Genomic DNA, 19364 nt, shown 5'->3' on the forward strand with positions numbered 1-19364 from the left:
ACCTGATTAGATAGGGAATGTCAGTACTCAACGCTAAGCTAAAATTAAGCTAAATAGTTTGTATGTTACCCATCTGTGTATGCTTTAGTGTTAGCTATAAACTCATTTAATATGACTATCAGGGTTTAGTCTCTTGTATGAATGCATGAGAGAACGATAACGCACGTCATACAAATAAATGTAAAATGGAACATGTTAAAGACTTTATCAATATCTGATTTTACAAATTTCAAAATCATGTTTTTAAATACGACTATAAGAACCTAGAGCTTTTCTAAGTAAAGTACAATGTAACTCCCATAATAGAGCTTCAATTTGTAAGGTAGTATAATCACGATTATATGGTTGGTAAATAGTTTTAAATTAGTACAATATTGTATACTAGTCATTGTTGTTACGAGATAATCAAAACTCAGCCATAGAGCTCACTGGATGTAAAGCCTCATAAGAGTAGAGGATGACATGATCCGATGCAGATATTGTTGCATTCATGTTTCATTACACTTTAGCATGGTACCAATCAGCTTGGTTCTATCGCAACACGAGGAAGACCTCTGATAATAACCTAAGTCTGGACGCTAATTTTAATAGAAAAGGTAAAATCTTTTTTTGATATTTTTACGATTAAGGGCCAAGATCCCTAACAGTAATCCTTACGTCCATTTTAACTCAACTAAGGAAGTTAAGATGAAATACAACGATCTAAGTAACGACAATGCTTAGAATGCTAACCTTAATAGCACCAACTTCTACAGTTGCCAATGTGTTTATTATCATACCACAAAGGACTTATCTTCTGCAGTCGCAGCAAAGTTTAGGTTGCCTTCGCTCACCCCGCGTTAAAAGGGTATCAAAATATGTTTAAGTTAGATCCTTGCACAGGACGTGAAAACAACAACGAGACTAGTTTCCTGTCTATTATAAAGTCATTTTAAAGTATTTTTAAACTATTTATCAACCCTAAGTTATTTAGCCTAGGTATAATTGAATCCTCATAATTTTAAAGGCACTAGTCAACTGCCAAAAACCTGTTGATCATTAATCTAAGTTATCTTTAAAGATGTCAAAGCTTAGGATAAAGTTACATTTATAAAAATAACTAACAGTCTAGACATGTTAGCTAGTTAAATGTTATACCAAAGTATAACGAAAAAAAAAAAAGTAAGAGTAAAGGTTTCCTCTTTGTTTCAACTGATGACCTGTTAGAACGAAGTACAGGCGAACTTAAGGTCGTCCCAGAGGATACTGCCGGCCTTTCCTGGATCACAATATATTAGAAAAGAGGGTTAAAGTGTTTTTCTTTTAGGTTTTCACTTTTTTTTCAGAGAAAGAAAGTCAAGATTACTTATAATAGGCCTATACTACTTTTATGCATTTGGATATATTACTTTTTTTTTTATCACTACCTATAAGCTAATATTGTGGTTAATGACAGCTTTTCTTTTCAAGTAAAAATTTTGATTTTGATAGTCCGAATTTCTATAAAATTTTGTAACAATTTGAGATAATATAGGTTATTATTATTTATTTTCACATTACATAGAAATATCCGAGATCAATTTTTTTAAGGCAAAGCATATAGAAGGCCTTTACTACGTCAAGTCCAGTATAACTTCGTTAGTGTTTTCTTTCAAGCGTTAAGAGATTTCTTTGGATCTTTTATAGTTTATAAAAGACGTGCATTAAAAAAGAAAAATTAGATTCAAAGCTTACGTAAGTTAACTTTGAATTAAAGAATTACGTTTCAATAGTAAAATAGTCACTAGATAAAATGTTTAATATGAAGTTATAACTTATAACATTAGCTTGGGATATTTACAATTGTATTAAGTTTATAAATAATTATTGAAATCTATCGAGTGGAGCAGGTAGTTACTTTATATCGGTTATAACTTTCCAACGACAAGGGGGTCTAAGTACTCATTTTCATTATATATTTATAAATAACTATGAAAGGATGTTACCCACAGATGACTACTAAGCTATAAATTATAACATAAATATATATTACCGAAAAAAAAATAAGTAATAATTAATTTATAAGCTGTATTAAACTCCGCCTTAAAAATAATTTAAATTAAAAAAAAAAAAGCACAAAACAATATAAACATATATTAATAAAGTATAGTATAAATACTTTTATTACTGTATAGAAATTGTTTAAAAATAATAAAAAATCTATCTTATAAAGGGTTTTATCACTTACTGCTATTAAAAATAAATTATCTTAATACGTATTATATAGAATAATACTAAAAGAGGAATAGGTATTGAAGCTGACTGTATGCAGTGTAAAGCTCCTGCCTATAAAAGGAGGGTTAGGAAGTTAGAAGCGTAGTTATTCAATAGACCAATTTCCCCCCTCGCAGTTAATAACTGTAACAATACTTTCTAATTCCTAGGTTACTACTTAGTAAGGATATGAATTGACAAAAATTGGGAGCAGGTGACCTCTGTATACTATCCTAGCTTTTAAATATATAACGTAGTAATAAAGACCACCCTTCTCGTACAATCAACTCCTTTACTTTTAAATAAAACTTAAATGGGAGATGTACCGAACCTTAATACTACAGTCATCTGAGTAACCCAAAATGTACATAATATATCATATTTATTTTATTTTTATTTTTTTATTAGACTAGCAACTATAAGAGTTACGAGTAAAATGAAAAACTGCTTAATTTCTCCTAGTGAGAAAGTAAGGGAGGGCTGGCCGTTTCCCCTAAAGGGACTGCCTTTATAGGCCAAAAATATTGAGCCCTCCAAAACTAACAAATCCTCTGTAAAGACAATTTTTTTAATAGCTTAAAAATAAATCTTCTATATTTTTAACTATGAACATATAAAAGTTATAAATAAACTTAAGATTTTAGTACTTTATATTAAATGTTTTTATAACGCTATAATTACTATCATTTACTGTAATGTTATTCTATAACTATCACTATATTATTATAGGTATTGTAGTTATCGTTATAGTTTTGTATACCGTTATTATCAATGGTGTGATTATAAAATTTTTTTATTTAAAGTTAGTTGTCCACACAATAAGGTGTTTTCAATTAAGAAGTAACTATAACCCATTACAGGAATCTTTAACTACTATTAAGTCTTACTAGATAAGTGCCTAGTATATTACAAAAAAATGCTTCAGCTTCGCTCTTACGTTGTAATTTAAAAAATTTTATAAAAAGAAGGGCTATAATAACATTACTAAAAGACTGTTTAATATTAATTGTAGTCTATGAAGGAGGCATAAGCAGCTAATACAACTAATAACTGTTCTAAATATGGCCGGTAAATGTTTAATTAGTGGTTAAGGTCAAGATTAACGTAGTATTTCTGCATATTTAAAGTTTTAAAGTAAGCTTTTCAAATTAGTTTGTGTTTAAAATAAAGTTTAAATTTATTTAGAGATATTTAGTAGTACTGAATAAAAATCTATTTACTTAGTGGTCTTTTAGCACAAAGTTTTCTTATGACTTTTTTTTTACTTAAACGCCATTTGGAAGTTTTAGTTTTATACTGTTCTATTCCTATAGATTAAAACTTTAAACACTATATCTGGGCAACTAGTCTAACTTTAAGGCAGGATAATAGAGACGCGAAACAATTAGTGAGAAAGGCAAAAAAACGCGGAGCTAAAAGCTAGCTAGTCACAAACGTTTTGTAAATATATATATCTATATACTTTACATGTGTGGTGCTATTAACTTTACAGCTACCTTATTAACATCATTCAGCTAACCCTCTCCTTATTGAGTCGCAAATCAATGCCGTAAGGAGATTAACTTCTAAACAGTTTTTTATTTTTAACGGCATTAGGTGGTTAACTTATTTATTTCATGAGAAGAGACCTGAAGTAGAGATAAATCTTTAATTATTTCTTCCTTTCTTTGCTTTCAGTGGAGAATGGCATGGGGTTTTCCGGGATTAACCGTTACTTACCACTTTGTTTACTAACCTTAAATTAATAAAGCTTAAATAACTACAAAAGTTATTAATCTCGATCTACAGTAAATAACAGTGCCACCTGTTAACAAAGCTAAGAAAATTTTCGCGGTAGGAGAAGTATAATAAGATAGATGGTAATAAGGACTCCTGGAGAATTAAAGATTTAATAATAAACGCTATAGTTCTGTTTTTACTCGGACCATAAATTATTTATTAATAAATATGCTCGCAAGAGAAAATTTATATAATGCATAACAGGTCTTTTTTCTTTTCTTTTAAATAATAATGTAAGTTCATGATGTAAATTTGTAATACACACCTAAGTTTTCCCAATATATGAGCGAATGAAGTTTAACTATCAAGTAAATTTGAAAAAAATTTATAATTTTTAAGCCAAAGATAAGGCTGGCTGTAACGAGCCTGAGATCGTATGGTTCTATGAAGTTTGTAAAGAGCATTGTGACAAACAAACTCGGACAAAAAGAAACAATATACGTTTTAGAACTAGAAATTAGGACAAATCTTAGAAGTAAGGTTCTTAAGAAGGATAATACAAACTTAGAAATTAGAGCAGGAAGAGGCAAATAACTATGAAAAAGAGACAGAATAACGGGAAAAGGACCACCTCAAATACTTGTTCGGGCAAAATTAGGAATCACAGATATGCATTTAAAAAAGCATGTTAGAAAATAGCCTTTAACTATGAAATAATATTGCTTTCGTAGAAAAAACCTTACAGTGCAATAAGATTAACAAAAGGACTATTACATTAGTTACAGTTACATAATCTTATTAAAAAAGAACTGAGATGGGAAATTAATAATAACAATTTTGTTGAAATTAGCAGAAGAAATTATTATGGTCTTAAGACTATTATAGCAGACTTATAGTAGTTTTTTGTGTTATTTAGTAATAATACAAAAAATTAATTACACTCTACCACCTTGAACTTATTATATCAATGTTTTCATTTTACTAGTTTTAGTAAGAAAAAAGCTCTACTTGTATTAATATAAGAATGCGTTTTACTCAACTCTATATTATCATGAATATGAAGATAAGATAACTACTCTTATTGAAATCCCAATAAATATAGTATATTTGATAAACATTTCTTTTCTTTATAAAGTTATATTATGAATTATGATTGAAGATAACTAATAAAAAGTCAGTTTAAAATAGAATCGGTTTAACTTTCGTTTAATGTTGATTTCAGAACTTTTTTGAAAGCTATAAATTAAGACTTCCTATTATAAATTACGTAATAAAAAAGACGTAGTTATTTAAACAAAGTAATATCATTAGATATTATTAACGTAACTTTTTGACAGAAAAAAAAAATTAATAATATTTAAAAAATAGTTTTTGTTCATACGAAGGTTGGGCTCATTGCAAGCTTGTATGTGAAGTTGTAAGTATAATGGAGACCTAATTAGAGAATGCTATTATACTTAAAGACCACTAGGAATCATCTACAAGTCTTCTGCTCTTATAATACAAGTTAAATTTTTTTATTATTATTCAAAAACGTATAATAAATAACATTTTTAAAATGGTAAAAGTATATTACGTGCTTGGTTTTATGTTTCGTATTATTTGTGTTTTTTTTTATTATTAGACCTATTACTAAACAACATTAATAAGTTATTTAATGAGGGTTTTAAGTTATACTTCAGTGACGTATTATTTTTATATTCGTAAACATTTTATTACGTGTATTTAAATTTTCGTAAATTTATTTTTTAATACAGGTTTAATGAACAATTCTTTGAGCTTTAAGTACTCTGCCTTAATACCTCAACTTGTTTATCAAAATGATGATAATCTCTCTTACTTTATGTTTGATAACTTTATTTAGCAAAGAAGCGCTTTGTGAAGATCGGTGTACAAACTTTAATAATTTCCCAACATTGTAAGTATTAATTATATTTTCACTTAGAGACTATCTATGACAAACATAGTTTAAATATAACATTACTTCATTTTTAAAAAATTTTTTTTTTTTTTTGCCGACTATTTTCGTAAGCTATGCAGAAAAGTTTGTAAGCTCAAGCAACTACTTCCTATTTACAAATTTAACACTAAAGGCGTGACAGCTTAATTCTAAAAGTTTAAAGATTTAAAGTAAATAGATAGTTAATTCTGCATTATGGCTGCTTAATTTTTACAACGATTATATATAAGATCTAGTAAAATATAATGTTTTGACTTTTGTATATTTCTTATGTAGCTCTCTCTCTGTATTCAGTTTTTTTCAGGTATTAGTTTTTATTAAGCGCTCAACTATAATTTTAGAATTTCAATTTAAAACTTAAAATCAAATTTAATTACTAATTTAAGAATTTAATGTTGTTTAGGTAAAGTTAATTATTATTATTTAAAAATTATAAGTATTTATTTAGTTTAAGAATATTAATAACAGTTTATTAAAAATTATAGGGACTTATCTCGTTGTTCTATTAAACGTTTTCAAAGCAAAGAGTCTCATCCAAAAGTATTGGCATTGTAAGCCAGCTCCTTTTACTTCATATATTACAAATTAACGTCACATTGAGATTTCTATCCGAGAACCAAATTGAGTTTTTACGTAAAGAAGCTTTTCGAGGATTCACTTCTTTAACTGAACTGTAAATAATTGAATTTCCATGTAAAAATATTAAGACTTCATAAATAAGAATAGGATTACAGCTTAAGTTACTTTACTTCCTAAGGATAGTTTTTCTACTTTTTTCTTTAACCTTAATTTCTTTTAATTTGCAAGAGTTTTATGTTTTCTGGGTTTAAATAAACTTTTTTTCTACTTAGGTTCTTTTATCTGTAACATTATTTTACCCATTAAACTGTTTTTTATTAAGGTTTATTTTTTAGGCGAAAATAAATATAATGCAATAACTTAGTCCAAATTTATAAGCACAATAAACGTTTATTTACGTTTTGTTCATTTTCTAATTGAGATGGCTACATAACAACCAGTTGAAGTCATTGGGCAACAATATTTTTAACAATCTCGATAATTTGCAAGTACTGTAAGTTTTACATTTAAGCGTGTCAAACTTTTGGTTAATTGTGGTAAGTAAAAACTTATAATTATTTTTTTGGTTTCTTCTTTAGATATCTAGATAACAACAGGCTTGAGTCAATAGCGCCGGATACTTTTTTCAATTTGACGAAGCTGAAACTCTTGTAAATTTTAAAGTTTAATAAATTTATAACCTGTTGTTAAGCTAAGTTTCAAATATGTTGATATCTTATTATTATAAAGAGTATATTTTTTGACAGTGGATATCTAATATATACTTTATCTCTTTTTTTAAAGTTTAATTAAATTTTTATAATTTTTTATTAATGTTATTTGGGAAGGTGGCTGGATAACAACAGACTCACCTCCCTGGGAGATGGTATTTTTAAGGATCTCGTTGCTTTAAGTGAACTGTTCTCTCTCTTTTCGTTTAATTATTATATATATTTATTTTTATGTGGTTTCCCATTTTCTTTATTAATTATTTCTATAGTCAATTTTTAATATTTAAAATGAATTACTAACATAACTTTAATTATTAATAATTATTTAATAACCAATCATTAAATTCAAAGACGGTTAGTTGGTAATCTTCTTACTGCCGTAACTTCTAATTTATTCAATGCCCAGGCTACTCTGCAGCACTTGTACGTGTAGTAATTAAAATTTTTGAATGTCGTATAGATGGTCTAATAAAAATAGTAACTTAACATAAACGTCAGAAATAAACAAACATCTGTTTAACTTTGGCTCTATGAAAACTATTTAGGTCCATTTTTAAGACTATAAGTTAATAAAAAAAGTTAGGAAGAAAGTATGCTAACTTTTTTACCTACTGAAAAGAAATAAATTTTTAAGTAAAATTTCATAAGTAATAATACTTAACTTTACACTTTATCATAACGCAGAGCACTCGGCTACAACCAAATTACTTTCATCGAAGAATATTCATTTCTAAAACTAACCAACTTACAATCTTTGTAAGACACTAATAATTTTTTAAGCGCATACCAGCTTATAGGATTGTTTTCTTATCTTATTTAAGGGATATAAGCTATAACAAACTTGCTTCAATAAATAATAAACACTTTAAGAACCTTTCTGAGTTGGTGGATTTGTAAGTCTATTATTGCTTAATAACAGTGAAAAAAAAATAAATATTCCTTTAAAAAAAGCACTACTTGCCTTATAATTTTTCCAAATACCAAAAAAAAATTGTTAAAAATTACTAAAATTTCAGGTTTCTTATTAGTTCTGAAATTTTGCATATAGAGTCTTATTCTTTTTCCGAATTGAATATGTTAACTTTACTGTAAGTTTTTGCTTAATCGTAGATGCTACCTAATAACCACAGGATTATTTTTACAGAGACTTGAGTGATAACGGTATAACTGAAATAGGTCTTAACGCTTTTCCTAACAATGGCTTGCAAATGTTTAAAATTTGTTATAAAAAATCTGTATAATGCTTCTAATTCTCTTGACAGAAAACTAACGCTTAATGAAAATTTGAACTGTTGCTCTCGGGTTCTTTACCAGGACTATCCTTTTTACACCAGCCAACGCTGCACTCAAGAAGGAAATATATACTTACTTAGTGATTTTTCAATAGACAAATGTAATTTCGAGCCTGAGAATTCCGTAAAGGAGAAAGTTGGAATACCACCAAGTGGTTTTAACGAAATGACAACAGAGAGGGACTCTCCAATTATGGCCTCAAAAGGAAGCAAAATTATTACTTTTATTTATTTAATTTTAAAAATATTTTTACACTTGTAAATAAATTTAAAAGAATTTTTATGAAAAGAAAAAGGAATGTAACCTGCCCTTTTTCCTTTTTACTATTAGAACTATATGATTTCTAACAGCTTAAATTTGCCTACGGTCTTTTGTTTCATGTTAGTAGGGTTAGGGTCAGGGTCAGGGTTAGGGTTAGGGTTAGATGTAATGATAATCTTTGCAAACAAAAATTATCATAAAGCTTCTTGAAGATACTCAAAATATTTCTTTTATCAACAAACTTTCGTATGCGGTATAGAATAGTTTTATTAATAAAAGTTTTTTCGCTAAAATCTCCAGAGGTATCCTTGAATCAAGCTTGACTGATTGTTCAAAAAAGTATCTTGAATCAGGATCCTTTCTGCTGCCTGGGCTTCTTCAGTGGAATTTGAGGGCACTTGATAAGCGAAAAAGCGAAAAGTTCTAGAAGAGGTCTTTTCAGTCTCTTTTATACCTTTTCAGGTTTATACTCGGAGAGTGGTATCCAGAATAATTAGAAATGTTCGGGAACATTTCATATAAAAAAGCTAATGACTTTAATATTAGGTTTAGGAACATTATAAAAAAGAATCAGTGCTAACTAGCTATCGTCCTTTTCTAATTTATAATGTTCCACTTTCCGAGTTTACGAAACGATTCGAACCCAATAATTCATTGATATTCCGAGGTCTGGAATATCCAATCGTTATAGGGCAATTATTTGTCATAGCTGATATGACATTCGTAGCGAGCGCATTTCTAATCCAACTTCGCCTCGGTCCGTTCGGGTCGTATCGAATATGAAAAAAGAAACGTTTCGTAAAGGTATGGTTGTTATCGTTGTTGTCTTTTTTTGATAACATTGAGAAAGCGTATCTAAATATCACATATAATCTTTTTTTGGAATGTCCCCTCTCCATTAACCTTGCAAAAAGTTTGGTACAACATGATACAAAATCCTCGCGAAAAGAATTTTGTCGGTAATATTTAGAAACTAAGCTTCTCACCATACCTTTTACAACTCCTGGCGGATGTGCCGAATGAGGGGTAGGATATAGAAATAAATTTGTATCCTTTTCCGCCGATGTTGTCCATAACATCGTACCATCCGTATGAATACAGATGTCGAGGAATTGTAATTTACCATCCTTCATAGATCCTTTGGTTCATTTTAGACCAGAAATACTGTTATGGATGGCCAGCATTTTTTTCTCTAAGAATCTCCCATTATCTTTTAAAATCACCAATGCATCATCCAAGTATCTTTTATATAAGATGACATTGGATTTTAAGAGAGGGTATAATTTGGTAGATTCATAGTAAGCAACATAAAGGGTTGCTATACTGGGGACTGCTGGATCCCCTATAGGAATGCCGTTCGTTTGAATGTAGAGCTTCTCATAGAATTCAAAATAACCAGTACTCAGAATTAAACGAAGAGCTTCTACAAACAAACCACCATGAATTGGTACAAAATGTTCTAGAATATATTTTTTAATCTCTTTATATGCTTCCATGGGGGAATGGAAGTATATAAGGCCGAAATATCTAGAGACATTAGTTCATGATGAGACGACAAAATGGTACCCGGAATAGCAGTCAGGATATCATCAGAATTCCTGATATAAGAAGGGATGGTGGAACCATTTCGACAGACCAGGAATAAGTGTATTAACACACGCAACTAATGGTCTAATGTCTGGTGCACATCTAGGAAAATCTTTTTTGTGTACTTTGGCTAACCCGTAAAAATAATAAAGTTTAGTCTTATCCAGATGATGTAAATTGATTCTGGTCAGTTTCATAAATTCATTATTTTTATCCAACGTTCTTTTTACCTGCTGATAAAAACCAAGAATCTTATCTCGACGCGTTGTCAATATCTCCTCTTTATTGCGCTTCTGAATTTCGAAATAAGAAATTTTTATTTGTTAGATGGTCGCTACACCATTTTACATACTGTATTGTGGTCATTAATGCAGGGCCTTGGTTTTTATCAGTATTGATCACTTTCAGATATTTGTTATTCTTAAATTCCTTTAAGAAAATTGTTTGAGTAGATTCTAAATTCTACTTGAATAGTTTTTCTATTCTTGTAAAACTTTCGAACGTGGAAAAAAATTAACTTTTAGACATCTGAAAGTATCAATAACCTCTCCCGGGACATTGTCCTGTATGAAAGATTTGTTGGACACATTGACATTGCTTTTGACAAAATTATTAGAGAATCAGCAAAGTGGAATGCTAAGCTGATTCCTCTCATCATGTTGTCAAAAACTTCTTCGTAGTCTTTCATGGTTAGAAAAGGGGGTGTGGGACAAAAGTTGAGCGCTAATAAAGATATAAATTGAGTTCCATTTCATTAGTTGTATGAATAATTCTATTATTATCTTTCCAAATATATGAATTTAAAAAGAAAATGGAATTGTTCTGGTTTATCTCTAAAGGCCAGCTTAGCTTAGTACAATCTGAAATATGGTTGATAAAGTCCGAATAAAAAAAAGTTGAACTTTTTTTTACCCATATGAGCAATGTATCATCCATATTTCTTTCATATAATTTTATATAAGGAGAGATTTTATGAAACTTTAAAGCTTCATAATACACTGAATATGAAGTAACCAAGGCTGGAGGCAGCGGAATTAACCATAGGATTCCCCGTTTAGTTCTTGGTAATAACATAACATTAAAGACATTATTATGTAATAAAAGATGGATCGCTTCATAGTATGTACAAAAAAATTTTGGCCTGGAGATCCTTTTAGAAAGAATGCTACAGAAATCCATCAATTTTCTATTGGAATACTTGTATAAAGCGGTTCTATAATGTCTTTACTTTCTAGTTTGATATCTTTTAATAAAGCTAAAAGGTTCTCAGGATTCTTTATAGAAAAGTTTTTCTTGCCCAGTCCTCTTGCCGATTTTGGATGTGACCTGTGCACCTCTACTTTTTACTACGGATTTGCTATTAATAACTTACTTATTTACATGTTTTATTACTACAACGAAAACTTTAATCACTACTCTATTTTAATATATAAACTAAGCCTAAACCAATACTCTTTATATAAATCTGTCTTACTCAATTAACTTTTATATATTAATTTTTATTTTTTACTATATCACTTCATTTACTTATATATATTGCTTAACATGTCTCTTGTTTCTTCTGGTAAAGATCCCGCAGCTTACATCACTGAGATACTAGCCATAAATGAAAAGCTATAAAAAGAATTAAAAATAGCGCAAAAGAGAATTAACGAGCTAGAATCTGTTCCCTTTACAGTTATTAGCAAAAACAAGCTAAATGCTATTTCAATTTCTTACAAACCTGCTCCTTTACCCAATGCCTGCTCAGATTCATTTTCTGGTCCATCTTACAAGGCCAAAGCACTGATATAAACGGATTACCGTCTTTACTGAGTGATTTAACTACTCAAAACTCAAACACTCAGCTTTCCAATCGACAACACCCCACAGAACAGAAAACTCCACATCTCAACTGCGAAAAACTTTCCGGAGACAAGGAAAATGTTTCATCTTAAAGTATTCGTGAGAAACAACGGTGGCCAGGTGTAGTTCTCTATTGCGTATAAGAAACGTGACCATTTTTCTTCTAAAAATATCCTTATTGCTGTCTTCTAATAATTTTCAACTGACCCAGAAAATTATTATTAGAAAGTAATTACGAGTTTTACAGCTTTTGAGAGTGGTACTAAAAGTAATTTTTCCCGAACTTGACAGTAGCGCAGTTGAGGAAGATTTACGCAGTCAAGATTTTCATCCATTAAAGGTTGTTCGTATGAAAGTTATTGGAAAGAACGAAAGGTTCTTATTTTAGTACTCGAACACTCGCCAAAATCTGAAGGCTCGGTATATAAAATAACATCAGTTCGTTATTAAATTACGTTTGAAGGACTCAAGAATTCAAACGTAACTGGCCGGTGCACCGCTGTCAACTTTTTGGCCATAATTATACCTTCTGTACCTCTGCCTTTAAGTGTATTAAATGTGGAAGCAACCAGGAAAATGGTAGCTGCACGAAGACGCCTGATGTCCCTCCGAATAGCGCTAACTGTCAAGGCAAGCACATCATTGACTGTCGAGGTTGCCCTTATCACCCAAGAAATTCTCAAATGCGCACCTCAACAAATCACAACAGAGCCATACTCCCAGCCAATTAATTGCATATCTTCCAAGAATTTTCAAAATAAAGAACTTTTTTCTCAGAAAATATTCACTAGTCCACAAGAAGAGCTACGCAATTGCCGTTAACATAAAGCCAAAGTCAAAGGACTATGAACATCATTTAAATAATATAAAAACGACCATTTTAGCAATGGCAAGAATGTTATATGATCTTCTTCTAAAGTCTTTATGATAACCTCTAAATGTCAGCTAAATATGCTCGCATTTTATTTTGGAACGCGGACGGTCTTTTGTGCAAAAGAGAAGGATTTCAACACTTTCTTAATAGTCAGAAAATTGATAATGCCTTAAAAAGTGAGAACCATCTAACATCAGGACACATCTTATAACTTGTTCTAATTACGAGCTTTACTGACATGGACCTACTTGAGAAAAGGAGAAGCAGCTATTATAATTAAAAAGCAGATAGCTCATTCATTTACACCGCTTGCCAACTTATAACTTATTGAAGCAGTGACCATCAAGGTCAATCTTTATGGCCAAGGGAACATGGTTATCGTTCCTGCATGCAAGTCTCCGGGACTGCTTTTGTTACCTAAAGAACGGGTCAGTATTTTTAACCAACGTGTAACTGGAATTCTTTCCAGGGATTTGAACTGCAAATATCCTTCTTGGAATAGTAAAGTGGGAAACTCTAATGGATTAAACTGTACAAGTACGCTGAAAAAAGAGGCTTTCTTGTTTCCGGTCTTTTAGAACCGACACACATATTTACAAAAGGGGTCTCAGATGTACTTGATATTGCCATTATAAAAAACATAAACGAAATGACTCAAACTTAACAACGCTAGTGGATCTCTCCTCGGACCTTTTCCCCGTGCTTTACGAAATTGGCCTTCAGAGTTTAACCCTTTGAAATATATACAGAGGTATACGGACTGGAATAAATTTAAAGAAGTGATTAAGGAAGCCAACAAGCACAATCCAAATACTTTTGCTTCATCATTTACTCTCAATAATTTGGTGACCCCAACTATTCCAGGGGTCTTTTCAGGTCTCCCTAGGGTTGGGGTTGGCTGTGATAGGAGTTTTGAGGGTTTGAATGTTTTACTAAAAATGTCGTTACAAACACACTCTCTCATGGCTTGTTGGTCAACCTCTGCAGATAAAATTATTGAGACAGGTCTCATTATCAATAAAATATTTTTATAGTTAACGAAAGTTTATAAAGGGTAGTGCTTGTTCCTATACTGGCTCGCCTATAGTATAGTATTAGTACTAATGATAAAGAGTGCTTCTAAGTAGTATATATACTACATTGAGTGCGGTGAGCCCTCTATTTATATACTATAAGATTTCAAACTATTTTAGCAAATCAATTTGGGAAGTAATAAAAAGTCATTATTACCCAATAAAGCTAATATTAAAAATAACCATAAAGCTAAACTTCTGTTATGTATTTTTAATCGCCTACAAAAATCACAGGTTTTTACATCTTTTATTTACTTCTTTTATAGATAAAGTTAGAAGTAGGAAAATTATTTAATCTTATAGGATTTCAAAAATCTGATTACTGTAACCTCAGTGAACTTTTCTTTTTAGGTTTGAAAGGAACCTTCAATTTCTTAGTACTTTAGGTGTATTACACTTTTACGAAACAACTATATAGTGTAAGCTACACTAACACCTATAGTTTTCCTAGACCTGCTCGAAGGTTCAACTTAAGTCCTTATTTATTTAACATAATATCTTGGTTTTTTACCAATATTTTGAGGTTATAAATTAGATGTTATAGAAAAGAATTTTTTAGAATTATAAATATGCAAACAATACTAAATTTTATCAGTTATTAAAAATTTGAAAGGTAATGTCAGTTTGTTTTGCTTTTAGTACGCCTGCGAAATATAGACTTGGTACGATAAACTATATAGCTAAAAAAGATCTTGTTATGGGATAAATATAAGGCCTCGCCGGAAGTATAATAATTTCAAAGAGTTAAGAGTACTAAATAGCAAGGAACACTTGAAGTTCTAAGACAAAAAGTAATTCAAAAAAATGTAATGTAGTCAAGTAAATTATTTATACTATTACTAATAGATATACCCACAGAAGTATGTAAACAATTCACTTGGTCGCAAAAATCTACCTTAAAAGATTTTATAGTTTGAGGTATATATAAAATATATATCTGATAACATAGTATGTAATGAACAAAAGGTAGAGATATCATTTATTTTAAGTAAAAAAAAAAACACACCAATGGACCCTAAAACAAAGGCATACAAAATTCCAATTCATCACAGTTTAACTTTAACCTAGACCAAAAATAATGAAAGCCATCAACCATTAGGAAAAAATCGAAAAGTAATAAAATTTATGGATTTTCCACAAAAAGATACTTTTTTAGTTTTATCAATAACTTTTTTTTAAAGGCCAAAATCTACTTAAAAATATAAAAATTTCTGGTATAAAATCTACAGGTGGCCTGCGACGGGCACCAAACAATATATTTAGAAATCCTCCTAAAGTAAAAGAGCCAGAACATTTGTATTTCTTCTATTGTTTTATGTAGTCTAACTAGATTGCCAATAGGGCCCATATCAGGAGATACTCTCAAAATGCAATAATCAACTTTATGACTTCTGTCTTCAGACCTCTTATGCCGTGCCCTAACGTCCCCTCTTGTTTATCCACAGTAATGCTATCAACCCTTTTTTTTCCAGTATTTAATTACCACCTCGCAGCACGGATTCAAAATTTGAATTTTTGAGGGTAACTATATGTTTATTAGGCACCTTTAATAATCTATTGCTAAGGTAATGTATGGTATATACAAATTTCTTTTAATAAAACAGATGGCTCGCCATATATTTTTTGCTCTTTCTTCCCTTCTTTCTTTTCGGTTTTTACCGGGTCTTTAGTGTTTTAGTTTTACGTTTGGTCTAGAGGAGCCAGTGATATTGTAAAGATAACAATTTTAGTGTAGAAAGGTAAAACAAAGACTAAACGCCTAGAGGGCGTTATAGCTGAAGTTAAAAAATAACTTAGTAGACTGGAGGACAACTAACTAAATACTAAGTTAAATACTTTTACTAAAAATATTTTTTTTAAACAGATTTAGATACTTTATTTAAACACTTTCGACTAAGATATTCAACAAAATCTAAAATCTAAAAGGGTTTATTCACCTCCTTCCAAAGAGTCTAGTAAATTCGGAATATAAGCGTCGGGTGTCGAGCCTTTAACATTAGTAGGTTTATCAGTACGCTGGTAATTCCTAAAAATAACAGTAGCTTTTTCAGGTTGCCTAGGGTAGGGTTTGTAATTTTTTAAAACAGAATTTAAATTGTTGCAATTAAATGTTTTAGACTATTCCGAAAGGTCAAAATAAATTTAGTTAAACCAAATAAAAACCCGACCTGCTAAAATAAGACGTGGGCCTGCTATTGCATGTTGCGATGTAAGTAGGGATAGGAAAGTGTTGTCAAGATCCAAAGTCCTCAGCTTGAATTGCCCATGGTGGTTGGTTCTATTATACAAATTGTGATTTACATATGTTAAGTTTTCTTATGGATCTTTAAAGTAGTGACTTTCTGACTTGTAAGTTTTTGATTTTTTTTGTTTTATGCAAATTGCTGTGCATTTAATAATATCTTAAAAAGTTATATATAGTGTCTAAAAGACCAAGAATTTATATGCTATTACTTTAGTAGGAAAAAGTAACTAAAAAAACTTTTTTTTTTAAAATTATAAATTTTTTATAAACGGCAGTGGGGAAATTCTAAGGCTATTTTTTTGTTGGTTTTAAAAAGTAATAAAAAGTTAAATTTTTTTATTAACACTTTATTGTAAGTAAAGTAATAGATTCCATTTTTTTATCATATTTTTTAGTCAGAAGACCTTTTTGCACAAGGCCATACAGATAACTTTCATACTAGTCAAGGGACGGCCTTCTTTTGGCATAGAATAAAATGTAAATGAATGCCACATGTAAAAATAACCAGTTTTGTTATATTTTTTAAAGTCTAAAGAACAGCTTTTCTTTATTTGCGCACACTTCTGCGCTGGTACAATCTCCCCTTCTACAAGAAATATGTTCTAAAAGAGTTGGCCCCTCAAGTTTATCAATACTTAAGTTTTCGAGAGTGAGGACTGATGTCTTAATAACGGTTCATAAATCGTTATTCTCTCGGCAAAGAAACATATCTTCTGATCTTTACACCACGCAAAAGAGTGCTTTGACTTGCAGATGTTATTAGTGAAATTTGAGATCCCTCTTCTTCGACACTTGGGACATTTAGAGAACCCGTCGAAAACTTCAAGTCCTCGGTCAAGCAAAAACCTCAATCAACAATTGAAAAAAAGAGACCTCGTTCGAGTAGGAAATATAATTATATTGCCTACTACGAAGCCTAAAAGGGAGAAAAACACCCACTTTAACTTTATTTAAAGGCGCTAAAGCTTCCCTTGAGTATACGTTAAAGAGTGGCTTTTACCCCTGACATTGTGGATATATACAGCGTTGGGCCATTTGGTCGTCAGGGCCTTCTAAAACACTAGTACTAAAGTTAGCACATGAGTTAATGTTAGGAACCCACTAGAGTTGGAATAGTTTCATGAATAAAGTAGTAAAATTAGTATTGGTGTTTAGATGGTAAACTTTCAAAGTAAGAAGCTAGTTCGACTCTGGCCAGTACAAGATTATAAGGATAATAGTTTTTGATCCTCGAATAAAAAAAACTAGGAAAACCCAAATTCTACGATTAAAGTAGGAAAAATAACCTTTCTATCTGGCTTAGTTAGAGTTTTCTCTACCATTCTCTTTAACTATCTTATAAATGATTAAAATGAAATAAAATAATAAATAATCTAATTAATATAGCAAAATATTAGAATCGAGTTGAAGTGAACAATTTCTTTGCTTTACTGCTTTCTTTGACTCTAGCTGAAAAGATAAAGTGGGCTATTTATTCAATCTTACATTCAAGGTAATAGTTGAACACAGTAAGGCGTGACTATGGCTCCAGGTGACATTATTCAGCATCAGCTTTCGCCTTGTGTAGCGGTAGCCGATAACGGACTACCCGAACACAGTGACCTAGGTTAATCAAAAAGATAGCTAAAGATTTACTGTTTAGTTTTGCTTAAACTGAGTGATACATTAGAGATAAGAGATGGTTATAGTCGTTATATTATGGAGAATTTATCCTTATTTGACTGAAGTCAATCAGTTGTCGTTCCGCTATTTTTAAAATCATCTAAGGACTCTACGAGGTCAAATTAAAATTAACTATCTAGTTAAGGTATCTTTGTATCGAGCTAGCTTCAAAGTAGTGTATTAGTTAGTGACATTATCACGGTTAGTCAGATCCATTCGACTTTGTCTAGTCTTTGGCTAAGTTAGAGACACTAGTATGTCCAGCGACTATCTATGGTGAACGGCTGCGGACAAAAGCTTCTATTGTACTCTAGAATAAAGTTTGGCTAACTAACTGAACTAAAAACAGAGCGTTTTGGGTTACCCTAATAAGAGGGTTGCTATGATGAGTGGTATTAAATAACACAATAAACATCGGTTCGAGATGCTTGTTTCTAACATTGTATTGTGCACTATTTTACTCATTTCCATATCTGCCATTTGTGAGATGTGCTTAACGAGCTAGACTTATTTGGCTAAATTTGTGCTGATTTTGACTAATTTTAAGGCTAATTTTTAGATTAACTTTGACTCCTTTTAGCTTAGTGTCAAGTCAGTAAATACTCTTCGCATCTATTCGAAATGCTTTATGACTAGCTGGAAACTAGCTATGAACTATTTGTAAAAAAAATATTATTATGCTAGAGTTAGAACTTTGTACTAGGCTTCAATAGAGTAGTAGCAGGGTTTCGGTACTAGACTTTCATGCTAACGGTAGCTTTAGGGGTATAACTCTAGTTATTAATGGTTAGACCGTAGTTTGCGCCGCTTTTCTTAGCATTTAAATAGTGCTTACTTATATAGGTTATAATTCTAGCATCATACTCCAAGACTAATAATGAAAAGTGTCAATTCGAAATATAAACTAAAAATATCCTAATTATTCTCCGTAGCTAAAGAAAAGTCTTGATGAAATTGGCTTAGTGTCTAACTACTGTAGCTTTGAGCTAAATCTGGCTGGGCACTTGTGGAGTTAGTTGTGAATAATAAAAGAGTACTTATTATCATGAATGGCAGCAGTTTAGCGTAGTATTTTTTAGAGAAAGTAGTATGATAGTGTTGTTTCCTTTACTAATGCAAACAAAAGTAGCGGCCCCTCCTTCCACTTTTACGGGTAATAGTACTGTTTATGCCTTTTGGAGGGTCTTTTTGCATACTTCATCTTATATGTTTTATTAAGCTATCCCAACTCGAGTCCTACTTTACTCATTCGAGTTCAATCCAAAAGAGTCTTATGCTCTTCCAAGGTGAAAGAACTTACTTAAAAACTTCAACTTCAATAGGT

At 30.7% G+C, this 19364-nt stretch overlaps 1 protein-coding gene across 1 annotated transcript; it reads left to right on the top strand.

Moving 5' to 3' along the window:
- The first annotated feature begins 5771 nt into the window (after positions 1-5771).
- Positions 5772-13984, top strand: LOC135146643 (carboxypeptidase N subunit 2-like). Its single transcript, XM_064078774.1, has 14 exons — positions 5772-5869; positions 6397-6462; positions 6513-6584; positions 6912-6983; positions 7069-7140; positions 7318-7389; positions 7552-7623; positions 7885-7956; positions 8022-8093; positions 8217-8288; positions 8345-8410; positions 8463-8701; positions 12650-12816; positions 13937-13984. Exons 1-14 carry the CDS (start codon positions 5772-5774, stop codon positions 13982-13984), a joined length of 1260 nt encoding a protein of 419 aa, XP_063934844.1.
- Positions 13985-19364: the final 5380 nt, after the last annotated feature.

This window comes from Zophobas morio, unplaced genomic scaffold, assembly GCF_036711695.1.
Source record: "Zophobas morio isolate AGI-343-1 ecotype UQ-CSIRO unplaced genomic scaffold, CSIRO_AGI_Zmor_V1 ptg000252l, whole genome shotgun sequence".
NCBI classification, from domain to species: Eukaryota; Metazoa; Arthropoda; class Insecta; order Coleoptera; family Tenebrionidae; genus Zophobas; species Zophobas morio.

What these genes read in the sequence shown, in the direction of transcription:
- LOC135146643 (XM_064078774.1), top strand. Translation starts at nt 5,772, where the DNA reads ATGATGATAATCTCTCTTACTTTATGTTTGATAACTTTATTTAGCAAA. An exon ending in TTGACGAAGCTGAAACTCTT is followed by an intron (nt 7,141 to 7,317) that starts GTAAATTTTAAA and finishes TTATTTGGGAAG; the next exon opens with GTGGCTGGATAACAACAGAC. An exon ending in TTGAATATGTTAACTTTACT is followed by an intron (nt 8,289 to 8,344) that starts GTAAGTTTTTGC and finishes TTATTTTTACAG; the next exon opens with AGACTTGAGTGATAACGGTA.